Genomic DNA, 20630 nt, shown 5'->3' on the forward strand with positions numbered 1-20630 from the left:
AAAAAACAAAAATGTCATACATACTGGATTCATTGCAAATCAACTGAAATATTGCAAGCCTTTTATTATTTTAATATTGTTGATTATGGCTTACATTTTAAGATTAAGATTCCCAGAATATTCAAATTTTTTGAGATAGGATATTTGAGTTTTCTTACGCTGTAAGCCATGATCAGCAATATTAAAATAATAAAAGGCTTGCAATATTTCAGTTGATTTGTAATGAATCCAAAATGTATGACATTTTTGCATTACAGAAAATAGGACTTTATCACAATATTCTAATTTTCTGAGACAGTCCTGTACTCATTACCCCATGACTTGACCAAAGAGGACTTGGCAACAGGTCCAGATGAAATATAAGAACATTTTGCAGACTGGAAGTATCTGAAACAAATGTTGACTACAATGTACAAAGATCTCTGTCCTCCAGAGTGTTTGTAAAGGACTTAAGAGTTGAGCACCACTTTGACCTTTTCTTGCAGAAAGTAGGTTGCAGCAAGACTATTTGGATCTGAATGAACTGGCTCCACCTACTCATCCTTACAGGTAGAGGTGGAGGGGGGGAGGACCTACAAGTTATGATTCTGGTTTATCATTCAGTTTTTGTCCTAAACATCCCCATGACAGGTCACGTACTAGGAGCTTTTAAGATGGCAGTAATTGATGATTATTTCCATCCCTCGTTTTATTCCCAAAATACTTGAAAGTTGTTGCAGATCAACTAAATGATCTTGGTAGAAACATAAATGATTCAATCAATCAATCAGGATTTAGATGTCATCACGGCACAGAAACACGGACATTCTCAGTCATGAGAAAGCGCTTTATTAAAGGGAAACATCTCTTTCATAGAAGAATGCAGCAAACAGAAACAAACAAGTCTCATTTATATTCAAGTATCCTTTATCCTTAATATATCCTTTAAATTCTTTAGTCATTTACAGTCTCCTTCCTCTTATTGCATCGTCTCAAGGCCACGTTTGTCGTTGTGCAACAAGATGATTATCAGTCACAAGACCGAAGGTCTCACATGAATAAGTGCACGTAGACGTAGACGGCTCTGAAGCTCAGCTCCCCCCTTTCACCGGACAGCTTTTAAAGACACTGGGTGGAGTTCTGGGTCCTTACCTGCAGATGTGACCGAGTTCTGAAGTTCTGCCATCTTCAGCTTAAACAATGGTCAAAAGCAGCTTTTTATCATCTTCTCAGATCTTTAGGGACGTTGTTATTGATCAAAGTCCCTCTTCACACGTGAGATCATTTTAAGAGGACATGTACTTGGAGGATAAACAAGACTTCTGGAGATCAGAACTTCAAGTTTAACTCATAACGGCTGATATTTAAAGAGATAGTGGTTCTGCTATCCGAGCCAGCAGCTGCTTTAAGGCCATGTAAGGGTTAATATTTCAATATTTTACGTTTCTTCTGACGACATTAACAGATGTTTCAGTAGTTTAAAACCAGCTGAAGTCAAAACCCGAGTCAGCTGATCTGAGCGTCCGTGCAGAGGATGACGTTCAGTCCTGGACATGCCGGCGGAGCAGAGTCCTGACTGGGACTCTCCTCCCCCCCAGACCAGACGAGTCAGAACTGATCAGAGATTAATCAAAGCTGCAGACGGTGAGGAGCCAGTCTGATCAGCAGGAGGCGCCAATGTCCAGGAAACAACTCCAGATTTTCCTCAAAACAACTGCAGCTGCTCAAACCCCCTCAGACGTTCCACATTAAACTAAAGGTCACTAGTTTAAATAAACTCATTTATTTTCAGTGAGTCGAGCTTAAAGATTCTGAGCAGCTTTTTTTTTTAAAAGATTAAGATTTATGACAATTTCAGTCGTCCGTCTTTTCTATCAGCAGATTCTGACAAATAAATTGGATACGTTTTTCCATTTATTTTAGAGGTTTGAAGGAAAATCTGAGCTGCTGTTGCGTCATGTTGCTGAAGGCTGCAGGTGATGATGTCGGAACAGATTCAGGACAGAACTGAAGCAGGAGCAGCAACGACAACCTGATGGGATGTCACTCAAACTGCACTTGTTGGTCAAAGCTGATTGGATGCTGCTGAAGACAAAATACAACAGCTCTCTCTTTCTCTCTCTCTCTAACCCCCCCACCCCGCACACACACAAACACACACACACTTAGTTGTCATGGTTACAGCTCCTCCTGTAGATTGGCACGTTGATGCTGTGGAATGCTGGCACCCAGCGGTTGTCATGGAGACCCACATTGCAGCCCGGCGCATCCCTGCGGGCGCCGTGGCAACACATCCAGTACCCGGGTCCATAGGGCAGCGCCTGGCAGTACGGCTTGTGGTGCCAGCGGCACAACGACACGTCGCCCGGCTCGTAGCGCTTCTTGCACTGCTTGCAGGGGTCGTCGCGGTAACGCGGGTCACAGACCCAGAGGGAGTCCGCGGGCCGTACGGCGTAAGTGTCGATGATTAAACGGAAGTAGCTGCAGGAGCACTTGAGCGCGGCGAGGCTGCGCGTGGGCAGCAGCGCCAGGATCTTCACCAGCAGGTGATGCGGCAGCACCAGCAGGTACGAGGGCGGGGCCAGCAGCCGGCGCAGCCGCTCACGCAGCTCCAGGAAGTCCCGTGATGCCGACGGGCTCCGGCCCAAAGGCACCGCCACAGAGTTTGTTGATGCACCAGAAACCTCCTGGGGCTCGATGTCCTCAATGCTTTTCTTCTCTGAATGTCCGACAGAGCCACAGGGGGCGGGGCTTACAAAGTCACAGGGAGCAGCGCTTAAACTTGATGCAGGAGATCGGTTGGGCTCCAGGTAGACGCTGGTTTTGAAGTGGGGGGGAGGGCGATCGGAGTGTGTGGCCGTTTCAACAGGGGGCAGAGTTAAAAACAGCAGGCCCGGTGGAGGCTCCGCCTCCTCAGACCGAGGGGGCGGGGCTGCATCCCCACTCCCACCCCGAGACCCACTGACGTGGGGCACTGGAGAGGAGGGCGGAGTCAGGGACAGTGTCTCTGCTCGCTCTCTCTCCGATTGGCTGCTCCAACTCGGTGCTTCAACCAGTGATGATGAAGATAACTCTGCACCTGATGAAGTCACCGATGACATTATTGATTCCACTGATTCCACTGTTGCTGTGGACGACATCACTGCTGATGTCACTGCTGACGTTGCTGCCGGGGTGAAGCAGTGGTCAGACGTGGCCAGCAGGACCCGCCCCACCGTCCTCCTCAGGCTGTTGGTCCTGGACAGAGACCCCTCTTTCCTCCTCCCACACTCCAGCTCCAGCTTGGCCACCATCTCCGACACCCGGACCTTCTCAGACTCCTCCCCCCTGGTGTCCGGCCCCTCCCCGACCTCTGGGGCGGTGGTCCTGGACAGCATGATGGAGGTGGAGCTCCTCTGGAGAGCAAGGACAGGTTTACAGTCCGGCTGCTGCTCGTTCGCCCTCTGCTCCAGGAAAGCTACCATTTCCACAACGGACATCTTTGGCTCCGCCTCCTCCTGCTCCGCCTCTAGAGTGACGGCGGAGTTCTGCCACTCGTTCACATCTGGGATCCCCGGGTCCTGCCGGAGGTCCTGGTGGTTTACAGACTTGCACAGCCGTTTGGCCGCGCTGTTTTCGTCCCAGCTGCCTTTCGTCTTTGTGGCACGTGACATCATGACGGCGCTGCAGCTGCTGGTCACGGTGCTTTCCCCGCTTTCCCCGCCCTCACCGCCGTCTGCCTGCCTCTGCTCAGACGCGAACAGGGCGATCTTCTCGCGCACATGTCCCGGTTTGATGACGGTCCACATGAGAGCGGCATCCATCACGTCGTCCTCCATCGTGGTCAGGTGCGGTCCACGGCCACCGTCCTCACAGCCGGGTTGTGAGGAGCGGAGCATCAAGGTGGACCGGGCCCGCGCCTTCAGCTGGACAGATGTCAACGTGGTTCTGTTGCCGCTGCCGTCAGCCGGGTTGCCGCAACGGAGCGTTTTGGTGGAGATGACACTGAAGGGGAGACGTCTGCTGTTCCCGTTGCTATGGTTACTGCTGAATGTCTTCAGCAGCGTCCCCTGCTGGCTCACAAACAGACTGCTGCGCTGCGACGTCTGAACTCCAGCTGCATCCAAACACAACTCTGAGCGGACCAGCTTTGGATGAGACTTTAGATGCATGATGGACCTGAGAGGGCGACAAAGACGCCCCGTTAGAACTGAGGTGACGGAACAAACACTTCCTGCTCCCACAAATGGCTGTGGGGACAGTAACGTGTTAGATTATAGTAGGGGTGTAACAATACATCGTGCCACAAAATTTTGTAATACAAAAACGTCACAATACGTGTCGATGAGGTTACAAACTGTATCGCGATATTGGGTTATTAATATTAATCTTTTGTGTTGACTAGTAACGCGCATCCGACCACGCGTGCCGACTGCGTGTGCCGACCCGCGGACCAAAATCTGACTCCGCTCAGGAGAAACTAGTACCGTTTTGCGGTCCCGATCACGGGACTCTTGGGGGGGTTTTGAGCTCTGAACTTTTACTTGTGTAAGGCTGGTGTAGAGTTAAGCCTTACCTTATTAAATTAAACCTTTTTAGTAGGATAAACACGGGGACAACTTCTCCCGAGTTCGAGTGTACTTAAAGTCCACTCAACGGTGTAGGATTTTAGAACATCAACACAGCACCTAATGCCGTACTGTGGCGTATCACTCCGCCCAATCTAAAACAGACTAATCACTACAGATAAACTGACTAGTGTCATTATAGTCCCTGATTTACAACAGAATATAAAGAATATATTTATAAAATAATGAACCCTGAATTACCAAAATAAACTTCTTAACAAAAAGAAATCTCCTTTTACACTTACAATGTAAAATTGTATGTATTTATTTATTTATTTAATTTTACTTGTACTTTTAGTTCAGTTTGTGGAAAATGGTTGGCCTGGCTTTCTCTTTAAAACTTAAACAGTTATAAAGCAAACTAACAAACTAACAATAGGGCAAATGCACAGCATTGTTTTGTATTTTGTGTCTTTCAAATAAAAGACAATTTTTCCAGTCATATGTTCCTCATTCAAAGGTTGTTAAAACAATACTGCTATAATATCGTAATCGTTATCGTGACCTCAATATCGTGTATCGTACCGTATCGGGAGATTAGTGTATCGTTACACCCCTAGATTATAGTAACCACACCTACCTGTGCTACCTGGCAGGTGGTGCTGCTGGGGGCGTGATCCAGCTTGGAGTTACAGCTCCTCTGATCCCTCAGCTTCACATGTTCAATCTTCGGCCCTTCCTCCAGCTCCACAAACGTCTTTACGGGCGTAAGACAAACAAACCTGCAGGTAAACCCGTTAAACACATGAATGCCACGTATATGACAGTTTCAGCTCCATGAACAACAGATGAACGTGTGACACATGCTTGAATCATGCTTTCGATTCTGACAGATCCACCTGAAAACAGTTCATATCCAGTGACACGCGGCCTGTACACAAGATCACAAGTCTAGTTTAAGTGGGTATTTTTGTAACGTTTATCAGAATGAATCAGTCATACTGCAAGATGGTTTTATTTAAAATAACCTAAATAAAAGTGCAGTGATTAATAATAACAAACAGTTATCTGGTGTTTAAACTGCTCCCGTTGCTTCATAGCATTTGCTTGCTCGGCTCATGAATGCCGGTTTCTTCTTCTTTTTGTTCCACAGATGCCTTGTAAACATCAGTGTTGTGCTAGTTACTGAAAAATAGTAACTAGTTACCATTACTAGTTACTTCATTAAAAAAGTAACTCAGTTAGTAACTCAGTTACTTAGACCAAAAAGTAATGCGTTACTATGAAAAGTAACTATTGAGTTACTTTAAATAAAAACATTATTTTAAATGCTCCCATTAATGCCCCTCTACCTTCATTTCAGCAGGTACTGTATGGATTTGCATTGTGCATCGTGTTCTGCATTCTAAACAGTCAGGCTTGAAATTAGCAGTCGCCACTCGCCATTTGCGACCTAGATTTTGCTGTGGCGAGACATATTTTTGGCTGTCTCGCCACTTGGCGACCTAGAAAAATTATACCACTCCAATCCAGAGGGTGGCGGTAATGCTCATTTTCGTTGGTTGCCAAGCGCCGCTAACGGGTCAGAAGAAGAAAAGTAAACGAGGGAACATAACATAACCGGTAAAATATGCCGAAGTCCGGTATTTTATAATCTCTCCGGTCAAAATGTCCGGTGAAAATACTCACTGGACCTGCGGGACTCCGCGGGAGTACCGCGGAGGGACACGCCGAGCCCGGAGCTGCGGCGCCGACATCCACGTGTGCGTTGATGGTTCCGCGTCGCACCGACGCAGAGCCTACGGCGTAGGGTTCGCGGCGACGCGCACCCTACGCCAAACCCTACGGCGTAGGCTCTGCGTTGGTGTGACGCAGAACCATAATTCCGGCTTAAAAGTAAACAACATGCGCCCAAGTACCCGTGCATGACAGGCGGACACACACAGGGAGAAGAGACAATTTCTTTAATTTTTATTTTTTTTTTAAAAACTTTATCCTTATGAACGCAATTGTTATATACTTGTTGGTAGTCCAACTTTCCTTATTTTAATCAGAACACTTTCTTTTTTCCTCTTCGGCGTGGAATAGTGGGTTCGGAGCGGCAGCCATCGGTTAGTTTTTTCTTTTTAGATCCGAGGCTTTGCGTAGATGGTGGCTTCCGCAACTTTCAGGCGCTTTTTCTGCGCAAGCAAGCTTTATAGATGAGGCCCCAGGACTGTTACCGCAGTGTAGTACTCGGTGCCGGGAGCCGGGAGGAAGCGGAGCTGCGGCGCCGAAATCCACGTGTGCGTTGATTTATGGTTCCGCGTCGCACCGACGCAGAGCCTACGGCGTAGAGTACGCGTCGCCGCGTATCTTACGCCGTAGGTTACGCGCAAGCTTCTGCAATATTTATTTATTTATTTTTTGAAGTTACGCTCGCGAGTCAATTGACGGGACTTATTTTATTTTAAAAACCCTGTTTTTCAATAAAAATACTATTACATGACTTGCATTGATATCGTACTACTGCATATGATTTATTTTTAACCTCAATAAATTCATATAGCCTATCACAAATGTGTGTGAGGTGAGGAGGGAGGAGGAGGAGGAGGAGGAGGGGGCAAATAGTTTGTATATTTGAATCTAATGTACTTCATGCGTCTTCTTACTGCTGCATAGGGATTTATACTGTTCTTCCAGAATAGTTGAAAGGTCCTTTTACACAGCACATTTGATTGAGAAGAACGGGATGACTGTTATATGGTACTACTATGACTGCTATATAAGTAGTGATGACGAAATACTCTAGTGAAGCAACTTTTTGGTTTTGGCGAGTAAAAAATCTGTTTGGCGAGTAACTTTTTTGACCTACTAGCCACTTGGCTAGTAGGTCAAAAAGTTAATTTCAAGCCTTCCTGTGTCAATAATGTTGGTTGCTTAGCAACAAGCTGAGAACGGCCAATGAGCTTCAGCAGCAGCTCAGGAACGGGACCCTTTGATGAATCGTTCATTACAGTCTCAGATATAATCCATGGTGGCATGTCGGTTTATAAGAATCTTTTTGCCCAGAATGAAAAAAGAGCGACAAAACGACCCATAACTATTTTCTTCTCTCGAAAAAACACACCTGCACCGCGGCTTTAGGAGAAAAAGATGCTACAGAGTCGGGATGCAGCGGCTCAGAAGAGCAGTGGAATACGTATGAGGCGATGCTGATCTCCGCAATTTGAAGCCTTCTATAATAATTGTAAAAATAATTTCACTTATCACGGGTTCTTTTTGGAACGTAACCCCTGCGAAAAACGAGGGATTACTGTAATGACAATATCTCCACGTTGCGAAATTCGCCTTCTCTTGTCTTATGACTGTCATGTTTGTGAACGCACACACACTACGTTTCCTCCGGTCTCCGCGTGCGGGGAAAAAAAGCTTCACTGTAGCCAGAAATAACGGAGTAACGCACCGTTTGGTAACGGTTACTGCGTTACTGAATTTAAAAAGTAATGCGTTAGAGTGTTAGTTACCACAAAACTAACGGCGTTACTGTAACGAGTTACTAAATAACGCGTTAGTCCCAGCACTGGTAAACATACAACAGATATACACTGGTTGATGTTGCCAACCCGCATAGTTCTTTTTTTTTTTTTTTTTTATGTTTTTATCCCCGATTTTTTACCCATTTTATCACCCAGTGCTCCTACCTAAGTCAGTCCTGGGCATTGTGATCCTCTACCAACCCCGGGAGGCCCCGCACTGAGCTTAAATCGCCTCCATACTTGAGTGAGCAGGCCGCATCTTTTCACCAGACAGGGTGGGGCTTCTCTGGCCGGACGTAGCGCGTGGAAGGATCACGTTATTCCGGCCAGATCCTCCGCACCCCATCTGGTGCCCCGGCTGGCCAGAGGGGGCATGTGTAGCCCAGGACCAGGGGTGGAAAGTAACAAATTACATTTACTCACGTTACTGTAATTGAGTACTTTCTATGAGTAATTTGTAATTTTCTAAGTAGTTTTTGAAATATGTAATTTTTACTTTTACTCGAGTACATTTTGACCGAAGTATTTTACTTCGCTACATTTGAACCCCCTCACGTTACTGAGTACAAAATTTATGGTGAAAAAATTAAATGCGGGCAGAAACCAGCCACAACAACAACAAAAACCCTTGGCCAAACTTGGAAGACTTATTCGCATTCAAACGCACAAAAAGAAACAACATTATAATGTGGTGTAAAATGTGCCTGCCCGGCAGAACGGAGCTTTCAGCATTCAAGACATCAACATCTAAAAAAATGTACTCAAACAAGTGTGGATCTGTACTTTAATATGCCTCGAAGTTGATTAATTTGATTCGTGACTCATCCTTTTTTTTGCATTAAATAACTGAAAGTAACTTTTACTCAAATTACATTTTAAATGAAGTACTTTTGTACTTTTACTCAAGTACATTTTTAGATGAGTACTTTTACTTTTACTTTGAGTAGGATTTAAGCAAAGTAAAGATACTTTTACTCAATTACAATTTTTCAGTACTTTTTCCACCTCTGCCCAGGACTGAAAGGCCCTTTCTCCAACCCCACCCAGGGTGTGGGCGCTGAAGTCATGGGGGAACTCAGTCTGGGGGGGAACACGCACTTCAGCGCCCACAGCGTCCCCGGCGGGAATTGAACCCAGGACCTTCTTGCTTTGAGACGGCTGCACTACCAGCTGCGCCACAACAACCAAGACTGGCTGATACCAGAATTGGCTGATCGGGCAAAAAATAATCTGTTTTCAATCACCAGCTGATCAATGGGTATATCTTCACCTCTAATCAATTTGTTCATGTGAACCAAGAGCACCCCCCCCCCCTTCCCTTCTGAGTTTCTCGAGCTGCGACATGTATAGTGACGATAGCAGATGAACAAAGAGCTGATAACCAGCTGATCCGTCACATCAAAGTTCAAACAGTAAACAGAGGTTTATCAAACAGCTGAGATCAATAATAGCTCCAGCAGCAGTCTGGAATAAATTCCCATCTTCACGACCATAAAAACTGCAGCTTAACCAACAACAGTGAACTTTAATATAGTTTAAAAACAAACAGACAAACAAACAAACAGCTGTGTAGTGGGAGAGTTACTCAGGTTGGCCAACAGGGACATTCTGGCGGCGGTCTCTGCTAATGGGGATTTGTAAATTACATTCAGCGCTCTGACATGAACATAAATCATGTGACCACAAGTCATTTAAGCATTTGGACCAGAGACATTTTGCTACAAGTACATTTGATGAAGTTGGAGATTACAAGAAAGAACGATAGTTGGAGCTACAAGGTCTTGCTGGCATATTACACCAAAATAAAAGGTCCAACAGGGGGTTTTCTTATCATCTCAATCGCTATGACCACGGCGTACGTAAAAAAACAAAAACAAAAAAAAACAACTAGTATCTATTGTTTTCGTGTTTCTTTTCTTTGTTCTTCTGCTGCATTCGGCTTTCTTGTCTCGTCTTATGCTGCTGGCCATTTGCGAACAGCAAAAAATGCATTGTGGTCGGTCGGTTGTGTTATTTTTTTCTAGTTAAAAGGTTTTTGTCATTTACAAAACATACTTATAGAGCAGACGGAGCCATCGTGGACCCCAGAGATTTATCTGAGCAGTTTCAGTCTTAAAGGATATGAAACGATCACACTTACAGATGTTCCCAAACCATTTGCTCCTGTCCAATACTGATCGTTACCCAGGCTGTTTGTGACGTCCGATACCAGTGACACATCACGTCGGAGGTCCACATGGTCATTGTAAATCTGTCTCCACTTCTTTAACCAACATGACAAACCCTCACCAGCTGTGTTATTAGTTAAACCAGATGGACCTAATAAAGTGCTTGATAAACACATGTTCATCACTGCCTCGCACAGTTTAGGAAGAGTTTCGGATGCATTTCTAAGCCAGCCAACTGGATCGTGACTCCAAATGTTCAGTTCAGTGGTAAAATCTGCCAGGCGCTGTTCATCCAGGACAAGTAAGTCTTCAACTCTGCTTGTTATTTGTTTCATTTCTAAGAAGCCAACTCCAAAGTTTGCTACTGTTGTTCTTCCATCCTCCTCTTTGATTTAATCAACTCCTCCTGCTCTTCAACCTGATGACACCTTATGTCAGACAGCTTCAGGAACATTTGTCCTGCGTATGTAAATAGCAACCTTTCAGAGTAAGATAACGCCATATTGCCACATAAATGCTAGATAGTTCATATCCTACCGCTTCTCCAGCTAACCAATCAAAACAGGAAGTGGTAAGGCTGCGCAACTTCCTGTCCTGGTTTTTAGAGTAGTGAAGAAAAAAATGTGGTTTCTATAAACAAAGGTGGCCAAGCAGAAAAGAGTTTGGGAACCACTGTCAAGCTAACATCACAGCTGCAGCTAGAATGCTGTTTTAGCTGTGAAAAAAATAAAAAGTTGTGATTATTTCTGGTCAATCAATTCACCAAAATGAAATGACTAACATTTCACTGAGTGAAAAAAGCTGAAAACCAAAACAACACTTTAAAATAAGACTGATTATGGTCTGTTAGGTCTTTATTCACAGCTCAGACGTGTTGACAGCTAACTTTTGAACACCAGAGACTGTAATGTAGCCGTCACTCAAGGACATTACTGTGGCCTTTATTTACTATGATCTCAGAGGGTGAATGCACATGATTTTTTTTAAATATTATTTTACCTGATGAGGGTCATACATATTCTCTCAGACTTTAAATGTGTTTATTTCTGCTGTAAAGTTGGACATTTAACATGGAGGTCAATGAAGATGAACTCACTGTTGAATCTATACCCTAGTGGTCGGTAGGGGAACTGAACGTTTCTCACTTCAACACTGGATTCAATTTTCAAAACCAGATATTTCCACTGTTTAATCCACTTGGACGTAGTCAAGGGGAACAGATGTTCTTCTCATATCTGTAGGTTTTTCTGTGTAATGCTGCGATCGTTGCTAAGCAATATTATATAATTGCTTGCTTGTGTCACCTCCTGATTTGGAAATTAAACTACCTACAAACCAAAGTCTTATGAAACACCTTATAATAAAACACATCTAGGGTTGTAATAAGGCTAGTCACAATGACTATGTTTACATGCACTCAATAACCCTTTTAAAACCCGAATATTGGCAATAACCCGAATTTGTACGGCCATGTAAACACTTTAAATAACCCGAATTTGCTCATATTCCGGTTTTTAAAAACCCGAATATTACCCCTGGGTTACTCCTTTTAAAACCCGAATATTCAGTCATATAAACGCCAAACGGAATATCCCGACCAAACGGAACAGGAATTTGTTTTCTGCGCATGCTCTGTTCGCAAGGAATCCTGGTCTTTTGAGTCCAGGAAGTTCTTCTAACCAGCCTTTCTCGACCGGGGTGTCGCGGCACCCTGGTGTGTCGTCAAAAAATGACCTATTCTGACATTTCATATATAAATACCGTATTTTCACGACCATTCGGTGTGCTGTGTGGAAAGGCATACCCTCATTTTTGTGTCATTTGTGTATTTAAAACACACACACACACGGCGCGCCGTCTACACACGCGTCGCGGAACACACACACACAAGCACGCAAGTGTGCGTTTTTAAAAATAGAGCCGGAGCAAAACTTATTTTGATTTACTTTATTTCAGTTTTTACATTAATCAACCCCATCGAAGTCTCATCCTCAGTGTCTGCATTAAAGAGCTGCGCTAAATCAGCTGTGCCAGTCCGGATTCCTCGCTGTCAGAGTCTCTTTCCGTGCCGCGCGGCGCCTCGAAATGCTTTTGCAAAAGCTCGCAAAATAGTCCCAGCAGACACCTTAGCCCACGGATCAACAATCTATCTGCAAACTGTGGCATAACTTGCCTGGCGCTGCCTTCCACCCCTGGAGAAACTGTGTTCCCCCTCAGTCATCCATCGCTTCCACGCCGGTGCAGCCTTAAGGCTGATTTATGGTCCCGCGTTAAACCGACGCAGAGCCTACGCCGTAGGTTACGTAAATCTGCGTCGATTTAACGCGGAACCATAAGGCTTCACTTTGAACGGCCGGTTCACACCGACGTCCAGCGGTTGGAGTTACTTTGTCAGACCTCCCAATATAACAGCAAGCACAGGGTTCATATTTTTCACTTCTTTTTTTACACTGTCTGTGTGAGATGGGTGCGCATAGAGTCACAGATCAGCAGCGAGGGTGATGTGTGGAAAATACCACCGGGTCCCCGCAAACATACACCTGCCTCAGCCACTCATCATCCCTTCATCCATCCAGCCCTTTTTGAACATTTCTGCATTTGTAGACGGTAGAAAGTACCAGGATAGCGAGATTTACATGAAGTTGAGAGAAAAGTTGCGCGAAGCAGCATTTGTTTTGAATTTAGATACAGGAAGAAGAAGCAGAAATGACGGTAATTGCGTCATCACGTTCTCCGTGCGTCGCTGGTTTGATCGGGATATCCCGAATGATTAATTACCATGTATACAGGGATAACCCTGTTTGCTCACGCATGTAAACGGAATATTCCGAATGTTTCAGTAACCGGAATATTAGCAATAACCCGAATTTTGACTGCATGTAAACGCAGTCATTGACTGCGTTTACATGCAGTCAATAACCCTTTTAAAACCCGAATATTAGCAATAACCCGAATTTGCACGGCCATGTAAACACCAATGACCCTTTTGAATAACCCGAATTTGCTCATATTCGGGTTTTTAAAAACCCGAATATGACCCCTGGGTTACTCCTTTTAAAACACGAATATTCGGTCATGTAAACGCCATACGGAATATCCCCATCAAACGGAACATGAATCTGTTTTCTGCGCATGCTCTGTTCGCAAGGAATCCTTGTCTTTTGAGTCCAGGAAGTTCTTATAAACACGGAAAAACGCAAGACCACGCCACACTTTTGGAGTGAGTAGGAGACTAATCATTTTATAAATGTAATGAAGAATATGAACATTTTGGCAAGTTGCGCGAAGCAGCATTTGTTTTGAATTTGGATACAGGAAGAAGAAGCGGAAATGACGGGAATTGCGTCATGACGTTCTCCGCACGTCGCTGGTTTGATCCAGATATTTAATGATTAATTACCATGTAAACAGGGATAACCCTGTTTGCTCACGCATGTAAACGGAATATTCCGAATGTTTCAGTTACCGGAATATTAGCAATGACCCGAATTTTGACTGCATGTAAACGTAGTCATTGTTTTGGTCGTTTCCTCCCAAAAGGGGCGGGCCATTATGCAAGGCCAAAGTACCCGGATGTTTGGGTGTCTGCACCGCCCCCTGGTGGCAGCAGCGAGAATCAGGATACAAGAATCACCCTGAAGAGACATTAAAGCCCTAAAACTGTGTTCCCAGCCGCAACAGCGCCCATCAGGGGCCTATTAAACCAAAGCAGAACCTAAACATGCTAAAACATATCTCGTACAGCTAGTGGGTTTACGGGTAGCAAAGTTAAACACATATGAGTGAGTAGCACAGCTAGCTGAGGAGAGTTACTGCAGGCCCCTGATCAACACACAGTAGTCTGCTCTAACCTGGGCTCCGGGCAGGACCAGTTTCCTCAAACTGAAGCAGGGCCGAGAGAAGAGGCCAAGACTCCACCGACCTGGAGGAGCGGCCGCCGAGACTGACCATAAACACTCCCGCGGAGGCTGGATCCGCGTCCCGGGCGGTGCTGCGGTCCGCGGGCCTGCTGCTGTCAGAGAAGCAGCTGCTGGTCGAGCCTGAAAACACTCCGCTGGAAGACACTGGCGAGGCGTTCACACGCCTCGGAAATCTTAAACTCCTATGAGATATTGGGTCACACCCAAGTTATAAGTTAAAAAACTGACCAGATGGGTTATTTTTAACCATACAAGTTGATAACAAGGCATTAACGTGTATTTTATACAAACAAATACCGTAGGAACATATTTTCTGACAGACGTTTAACACGACTGTACTAATAATTAAAACATGCTAGCAGAAATCCCACTAAACTTAATATTTCCGCATCTGTCACAACGTTTTATGAACGACATAGCTGTGCAGGGTTCTGATGCTGGGATGGCAAGAGTCTCCGCGTTAAGGAATGAGCCATCAAAACTTTCCTTCTGGGTGCCTGAATATTCAGATTTTATTTTAAAATTGAACACAACGGGATAAAACACGTCACCCTGCGTCTCTACGTCATGACGCAGCCTTAAATAAGGTCTAAATCAGATTAAGACCCTTGTTTACTATTCTTTTTCTTTATTAGACGAAAATAATATTTAAAAAATTGAAATTGAAATGAAAAAACCTCATTACCTAACGTTATACTAATTAAATTGCACCAGCAGTGGCTCACAGAATGCTTACATGTAACAATCAAGAATTTCTGTGAAAAATAAAGTATTGTTTTTCTCACATGGTTTAACAGTGACATTTCGAACATTATTTCTTTATATGTTGAATCTGGCTGTATGTTGACATGTTTGTGGCATGAAGGAAAACTGAAACACAAACAACAGAAATTCAAACAGCAACAACAATTACTGTCTCACGTTTCTCGAAAGATGAGACTGCACAAAGAGGAGAAAAATGTAAAAACACTGCATAAAAACAGTTTCAGCAACAAAAGGTTACCACGATCATTCTGTTTCAACCAAGCACCCCTGTACTAACTTCTGGACTGAAGCCAGCATGGAAAAAAGATAAACTGCAGTTCTGAAAACTAGTTCTACTACTACTACTACAACTAGAAAAGGCTGCATTTCCTTTGAAAAGGCTGGGTTGAAAGCTGAGGTGCTGATAGAAAGCTGATTGAATACTAAACATTGCTGAAAAAACTGCTGAACTGCTGAAAAAAAGACATGGCTAATGTAAAATGACAATGTGAAGGACATGGTAAAACGAGGCTCAGACATTTGAAAACTTCAAAATATGTTAAAAGAGTAAGAGTTGAAGATTGGGGGAGGCCTTGAGATGAGGAATATCATCTGAAATGAAGAAGATGGGATGAACAGAGGAGATGTAGAACTGTGTTCAGGGTGGTTCTGGTTATGCATGGAGTGGTTGTGGTTTTCACAATAGGTTAAATGCTGACTCAGGAGTCAAACAACAATGATTAGAAATTGTTGCATTTCCTTAGACAATACAGGGTTGACTGCTGTGAAACGCTTGCCGAACACCTGCTGAACACTGAAATATGGCGTCACAGAGTGTAATGTACGGAGATGGAGAGCTCAGAGAGATCTCAGATCTCAAAGAGCTCATAAAATGAAATCTATGAGCAACGTTCAACTTGCAGCAGCTTCTTCAAAGAAGGCTGTGTGTGTTACTGAACGTGTACAAACACCATACACATGAAGTGGTGTACATGTCCATAAACTATCTTTAAAAAATAATAGTTACAGTCTGCTTGGAGCATCATAATGCACTTTATTCACATTTATTCAAGTTTGTAATATAACTGTGCTGAGAGTATGATTCTGCTCAGCTGCTGCTGCAAAGTTACGTCCCAATCTGATTATTCAAACTGGGTCGTCTGTACTGTATTGGCCCGAATATAATGTTTTTTGCATTGAAATAAGACTGAAAAAGTGGGGATCGTCTTGCATTCGGGGTCTAAATGTAGTGGTGTGATTTTGTTGCACCATATAATTAACAAGGCAGCGAAGTGCAGGCTTTTATTTTGAAGGGCAATGTTTTTGGTGTCATGTTTTCTTTTATTTCTTTGAGAGCTGTTAATATGCAGGGAGAAAAGGGTATTAGTGTACACGTTTTTGTTAATGTTCATAATGGTAAACACATATATAGGCTATGTCAGGAAATAGGTCTCTGAGTATAACCGGAAGTCTTTTATTTTCTAAACTGCACTTACCGCGTGGCGGAGAGTTTCACTTCCTCTTTGCTCCGCGACTTTAACCGGTAAGGTACGTATTTTTGCTGCTCTCAGTAATTTAATTGTTTTAGTGGTAAGAGTGAATTGATGTTACTTAAAAATAATTGTAATGTTGGTGTAGTCATTTTGTTATATCGCAGAACTGCTAAAATATTACGTGTCATGCATACATTTGTAAGTAGAGGAGAAGTTGTTGCAGCCTGAGAGTGCAGCTAGGCTGCTATGTAGCTAGCCATGCTGGACGGTACTGTTGAGTCTGGTTGCTAACAGGAGACATTTTGTGATTTTCCTGTTGTTACAGAGAGCGTGCAGAGACAGAAGAGATAACAGAAAATGGAGAAATGTAGCGACAAACTGGAGAAAAGAAAGCCGAAGATCGGCCAGGTTAACGGGCTGCTGAGGAGAAGTTACGATGCAACCTTCAAGTTGATGGTGATAAAAGAGGCAGAGTCTTCAAACAATAACACAGCGGCTGATAAATATAGCATTAAAGAGTGTAATGTACGGAGATGGAGAGCTCAAAAAGATCTCCTAAAAAATGCTCATAGTGAGAGAAAAGCTTTCCGTGGTCCTAAGAGCGGCCGATTCCAAGAGCTCGACAGGAGGGTGTACGCGTACGCGGAGGAGAAACGAATGGAGGGGAACCCCATGAGCAAAGCAGACATTCAGCTCAAGGCCGTGGAAATAGCCAAAGAGCTAAACATATCAGACTTCAAAGCAAGCCTCGGCTGGTGTGTGAGGATGATGAAGCGTCGCGGAAGAACACTTCTAGCCCAGCGCCTGCCCTCTGATTTTGGAGAGACACTGTTGTCTTTTCAGCACCATGTGATCAGCTTAAGGGAAAAGCACTCTTACCCACTGGATCAGATTGGTAATGCTGAACAGACAGCTGTGTTTTTTGACATGCCAACACCTGTTACTGTACACGAGAAAGGTGAGGAATCTGTTATTCTAAAATCCACTGGAAATGAGAAGAGCCGTGTTACCGTCATGTTAGCCTGCCTTGCAGACGGAACCAAACTCCCTCCGTATGTGGTTTTAAAACGTAAGACAGAACCTAAGGAGGCGATGCCAGCTGGCATTATTGTACGTGCCCAGGAACAGGGCTGGATGGACACCCAGCTTGTAGTGGACTGGCTCAAGGTTGTGTGGGGCAGACGGCTTGGGGGACTCGGAAAAACGAGGAACATGCTGATTTTGGATGCATTTTGTGGACACTTATCTGATCCGGTCAAAAAACAAGTGAAGTCGATGTACGGTGACTTAGTGATCATTCCGGGGGGAATGACAAGTCAGCTGCAGGTGTTGGATGCTGTGGTCCACAAACCATTCAAAGACAATCTGCAAAAGAAATACACAGAGTGGCTCAACGCACTCACACCGACAGGAACGTTTCAGAAGCCTTCGGTGCATTTGCTCTGTGAGTGGATCCTCCACGCATGGGATGCAGTTTCCTCAAAGAGCATCATCCAGGGGTTTAAAAAATGTCTCATATCAAATGCCCTGGACGGCAGTGAGGATGACGTGCTATGGGAGGAGCCAGAGGTTGGGAGTGAGGACAGTGACACTGAGCACAGCGAGGCAGAGGATGTTTGTGAGGAGTAATGTTCTGACATGACAGATCTCAGCTACTCTCAAGTTTAAACCAGTTTGCCTTCTTCTATTGCAGGGGTGTCAGCAGGGTCGGCGCCAGAGCAAATATTCATAGGGGGCACGAGGCTTATTAGGGCGGGTACCAAATCAGTCGTCTAGGAGAGCATTTTAAGGAAAAAAGTGCATTCTCACTGCTTTCCTATTAATAATCTGTCTAAAACAGCCTTTCTCAACCTTTTTTCAGTTATGACACCTTTCAAAAGTGAATAAAATCTCACGACACCCCAGAGTAAAATATAATTAAAAACCGCACTGCATCGCTCTGACTATAAATGCATAAGTCCCGTTTATTTTGTATCAATAACTTCAACACGATAACTGCACCAGAGTAGAAGTCATCGTTCACTGCTGTCTGTGCTTGGTTGCCACGCTGATGGACAGAAACTATGGTGATTTTTAAAAGAAAGACTGCCTAAAGAGACTTTTCCAGCCGGCTTCACGCCGGCCGTTCAAAGTGAAGCCTGATTTATGGTTCTGCGTTAAATCGACGCAGAGCCTACGCCGTAAGGTACGCGGCTAAGCGCACCGTACGTGCAAGGAATTTCGGACTGGCACAGCTGATTTAGCGGAGCTCTTTAATGCAGAAACAGAGGATGAGACTTCGATGGGTTTGATTAATGTAAAAACTGAAATAAAGTACAATCAAACAAAGTTTCACTCCCGCCCTATTTTTAAATACGCACACTTGTGTGCTTGTGTGTGTGTTCTGCGGCAGGCGCGCGCGCGTGTGTGTGTATAGACGGCGCCTTTACGGTCGGTGCGCCGTGTGTGTGTGTGTGTGTTTTAAATACAGAAATTACACAAAACAGAGGGTGCCTTTCCACACGGCGCCCGTATGGTCGCGAAAATACGGTATTTAGGCTATATATGAAATGTCAGAATAGGTAATTTTTTGACGACACCCCTGAAGCAGTCAGACGACACCCCAGGGTGCCGCGACACCCCGGTTTTTGAGAAAGGCTGGTCTAAAACGTGGAGAAATCAGATCACTTAGGTGTAAATAATGCAAGGAAGTGCACATTTGTGTTTGACTGAAAACGTTTTACTCGTAACACACAATGAGGTCACATACATGTTTTCAATATAGCATATAGAACAAGAACAACTATGCATTGATTTATATTTACATTTTGAGTCGCACTGAAAGTGCGCTTAGAAAAGCTGCAGTCTGCGGCTCGAGGTGCTGAATTTGTGCAGCACAAGGTCCTTGCACTCTGCCGTGCGAGTTTGGCAAGGCACTTGAAAGCACGAGGGGGAACTGTAGCCTATACACACCATCACCAAGCCATCGTTCGCAATCTCTCCTTCGCAATAGTTCGCTTTCGGGAAATTTGTTTAACGCCAAAGAAGAAAAGTGAGGGGGCACAGTGACTGAAGTAAGCGGGCACTGCCCCCTGGTGCCCGCCCATGGCGCCGACACTGGGTGTCAGACTCCAGTCCTCGAAGGCCGGTGTCCCTGCAGGTTTTAAATGTTTCCCTGCTTCATTGCACCATGATACAAGTGACTGTCCCCCAATCCCAATCCGCACCCTCACAGACTCGCAGATTTACGTGCACGCTCACACACCTTGCGTAAGGGTTTAGGTCTGTCCCATTCCTAAAGTCGTTAAGTGCGCGAGGGCTCCCGGCAGACATTTTGAGCCCTTACTGCCCCCTTCCTGTAAGTCAGCATCCCCGCACACTTTGGGAAAGGGAATTACCCAGGAAGAGGAAGAGGGATGACCAGTTATCTAAGTTAATTGACATTTTTGGGAAGATGGAGGACAAAATGTAGTTTTCTTCTTCATTTTTTCATTCATAATTTGAGGTTCAATTTCATTTGTTTTCATTTTATATTAGACGAATCCTCAGTTGACCTGGTGTTGAATAAACAAGACTTGCTTTTTAATCTGAGTACAGTGTTTGAATTAAGATTTCCTGAAATGCATACATTTTCCAGAAATGCATACATGTAAATACTAGCAAGACAGTTTTAGATCCAACACAAACAAGTCAGGCAGTAATTTGGTAAAATAACATGATTTTGATCTCAAATATATTGTTATAATCATTTGTTTCAGATGTACTGTAATTATTTTCTGTCTAAAAATTGAATTTGGTGTTCAAAAAGTCTTTTTTCAGACTTGAGTCTTGAAAAAGAAGGGGTTGTCTTATAATCAGGGTCGTCTTATTTGGGCCAATACAGTATGCTGAGCCTATTGTTGGCTGGATTTTAAACCCGAGACCCCAAGTCAGCTTTAAACAACATGTGGTTAAACCATTGAGCTATCAGAGCCCTCCAACAGGACACATAAGTCCCCAAAAAAGGCAAAGGAGGCAGCACAATGGTAATTTAAGCGTCTTTGAGATCTTTTAAAATGGCTCTATAAATAAAATGTATTATATTGCAATGGTGATGGTGGAACAAAGTCTCAATGTCTACATTTTACAAGTCCTGAACTTATAAAAAGGACGGCCTAATCTGATGGGTACAAACATACAGTGAGCACTTGTAAGTCTCAGTAACTGGCTGGAATCAAAACAGGAACCACTGGTACCAGAAATGCATATTTAACCCATTGACCTGTATGACCTGTATAGCTCT

At 44.2% G+C, this 20630-nt stretch overlaps 1 protein-coding gene across 1 annotated transcript; it reads right to left on the bottom strand.

The window, feature by feature from the left end:
• Positions 1-812: 812 nt before the first annotated feature.
• On the bottom strand, positions 813-14253 carry fbxo34 (F-box protein 34). The gene is made up of 3 exons (XM_061743690.1): positions 14064-14253; positions 5167-5308; positions 813-4137 (listed from the first exon to the last, which is right to left on the bottom strand). Exon 3 carries the CDS (start codon positions 4128-4130, stop codon positions 2145-2147), a length of 1986 nt encoding a protein of 661 aa, XP_061599674.1. The 5' UTR covers positions 4131-4137; positions 5167-5308; positions 14064-14253; the 3' UTR covers positions 813-2144.
• Between the last annotated feature and the right edge of the window lie 6377 nt (positions 14254-20630).

Source organism: Cololabis saira, chromosome 16, assembly GCF_033807715.1.
Source record: "Cololabis saira isolate AMF1-May2022 chromosome 16, fColSai1.1, whole genome shotgun sequence".
Lineage (NCBI taxonomy): Eukaryota > Metazoa > Chordata > Actinopteri > Beloniformes > Belonidae > Cololabis > Cololabis saira.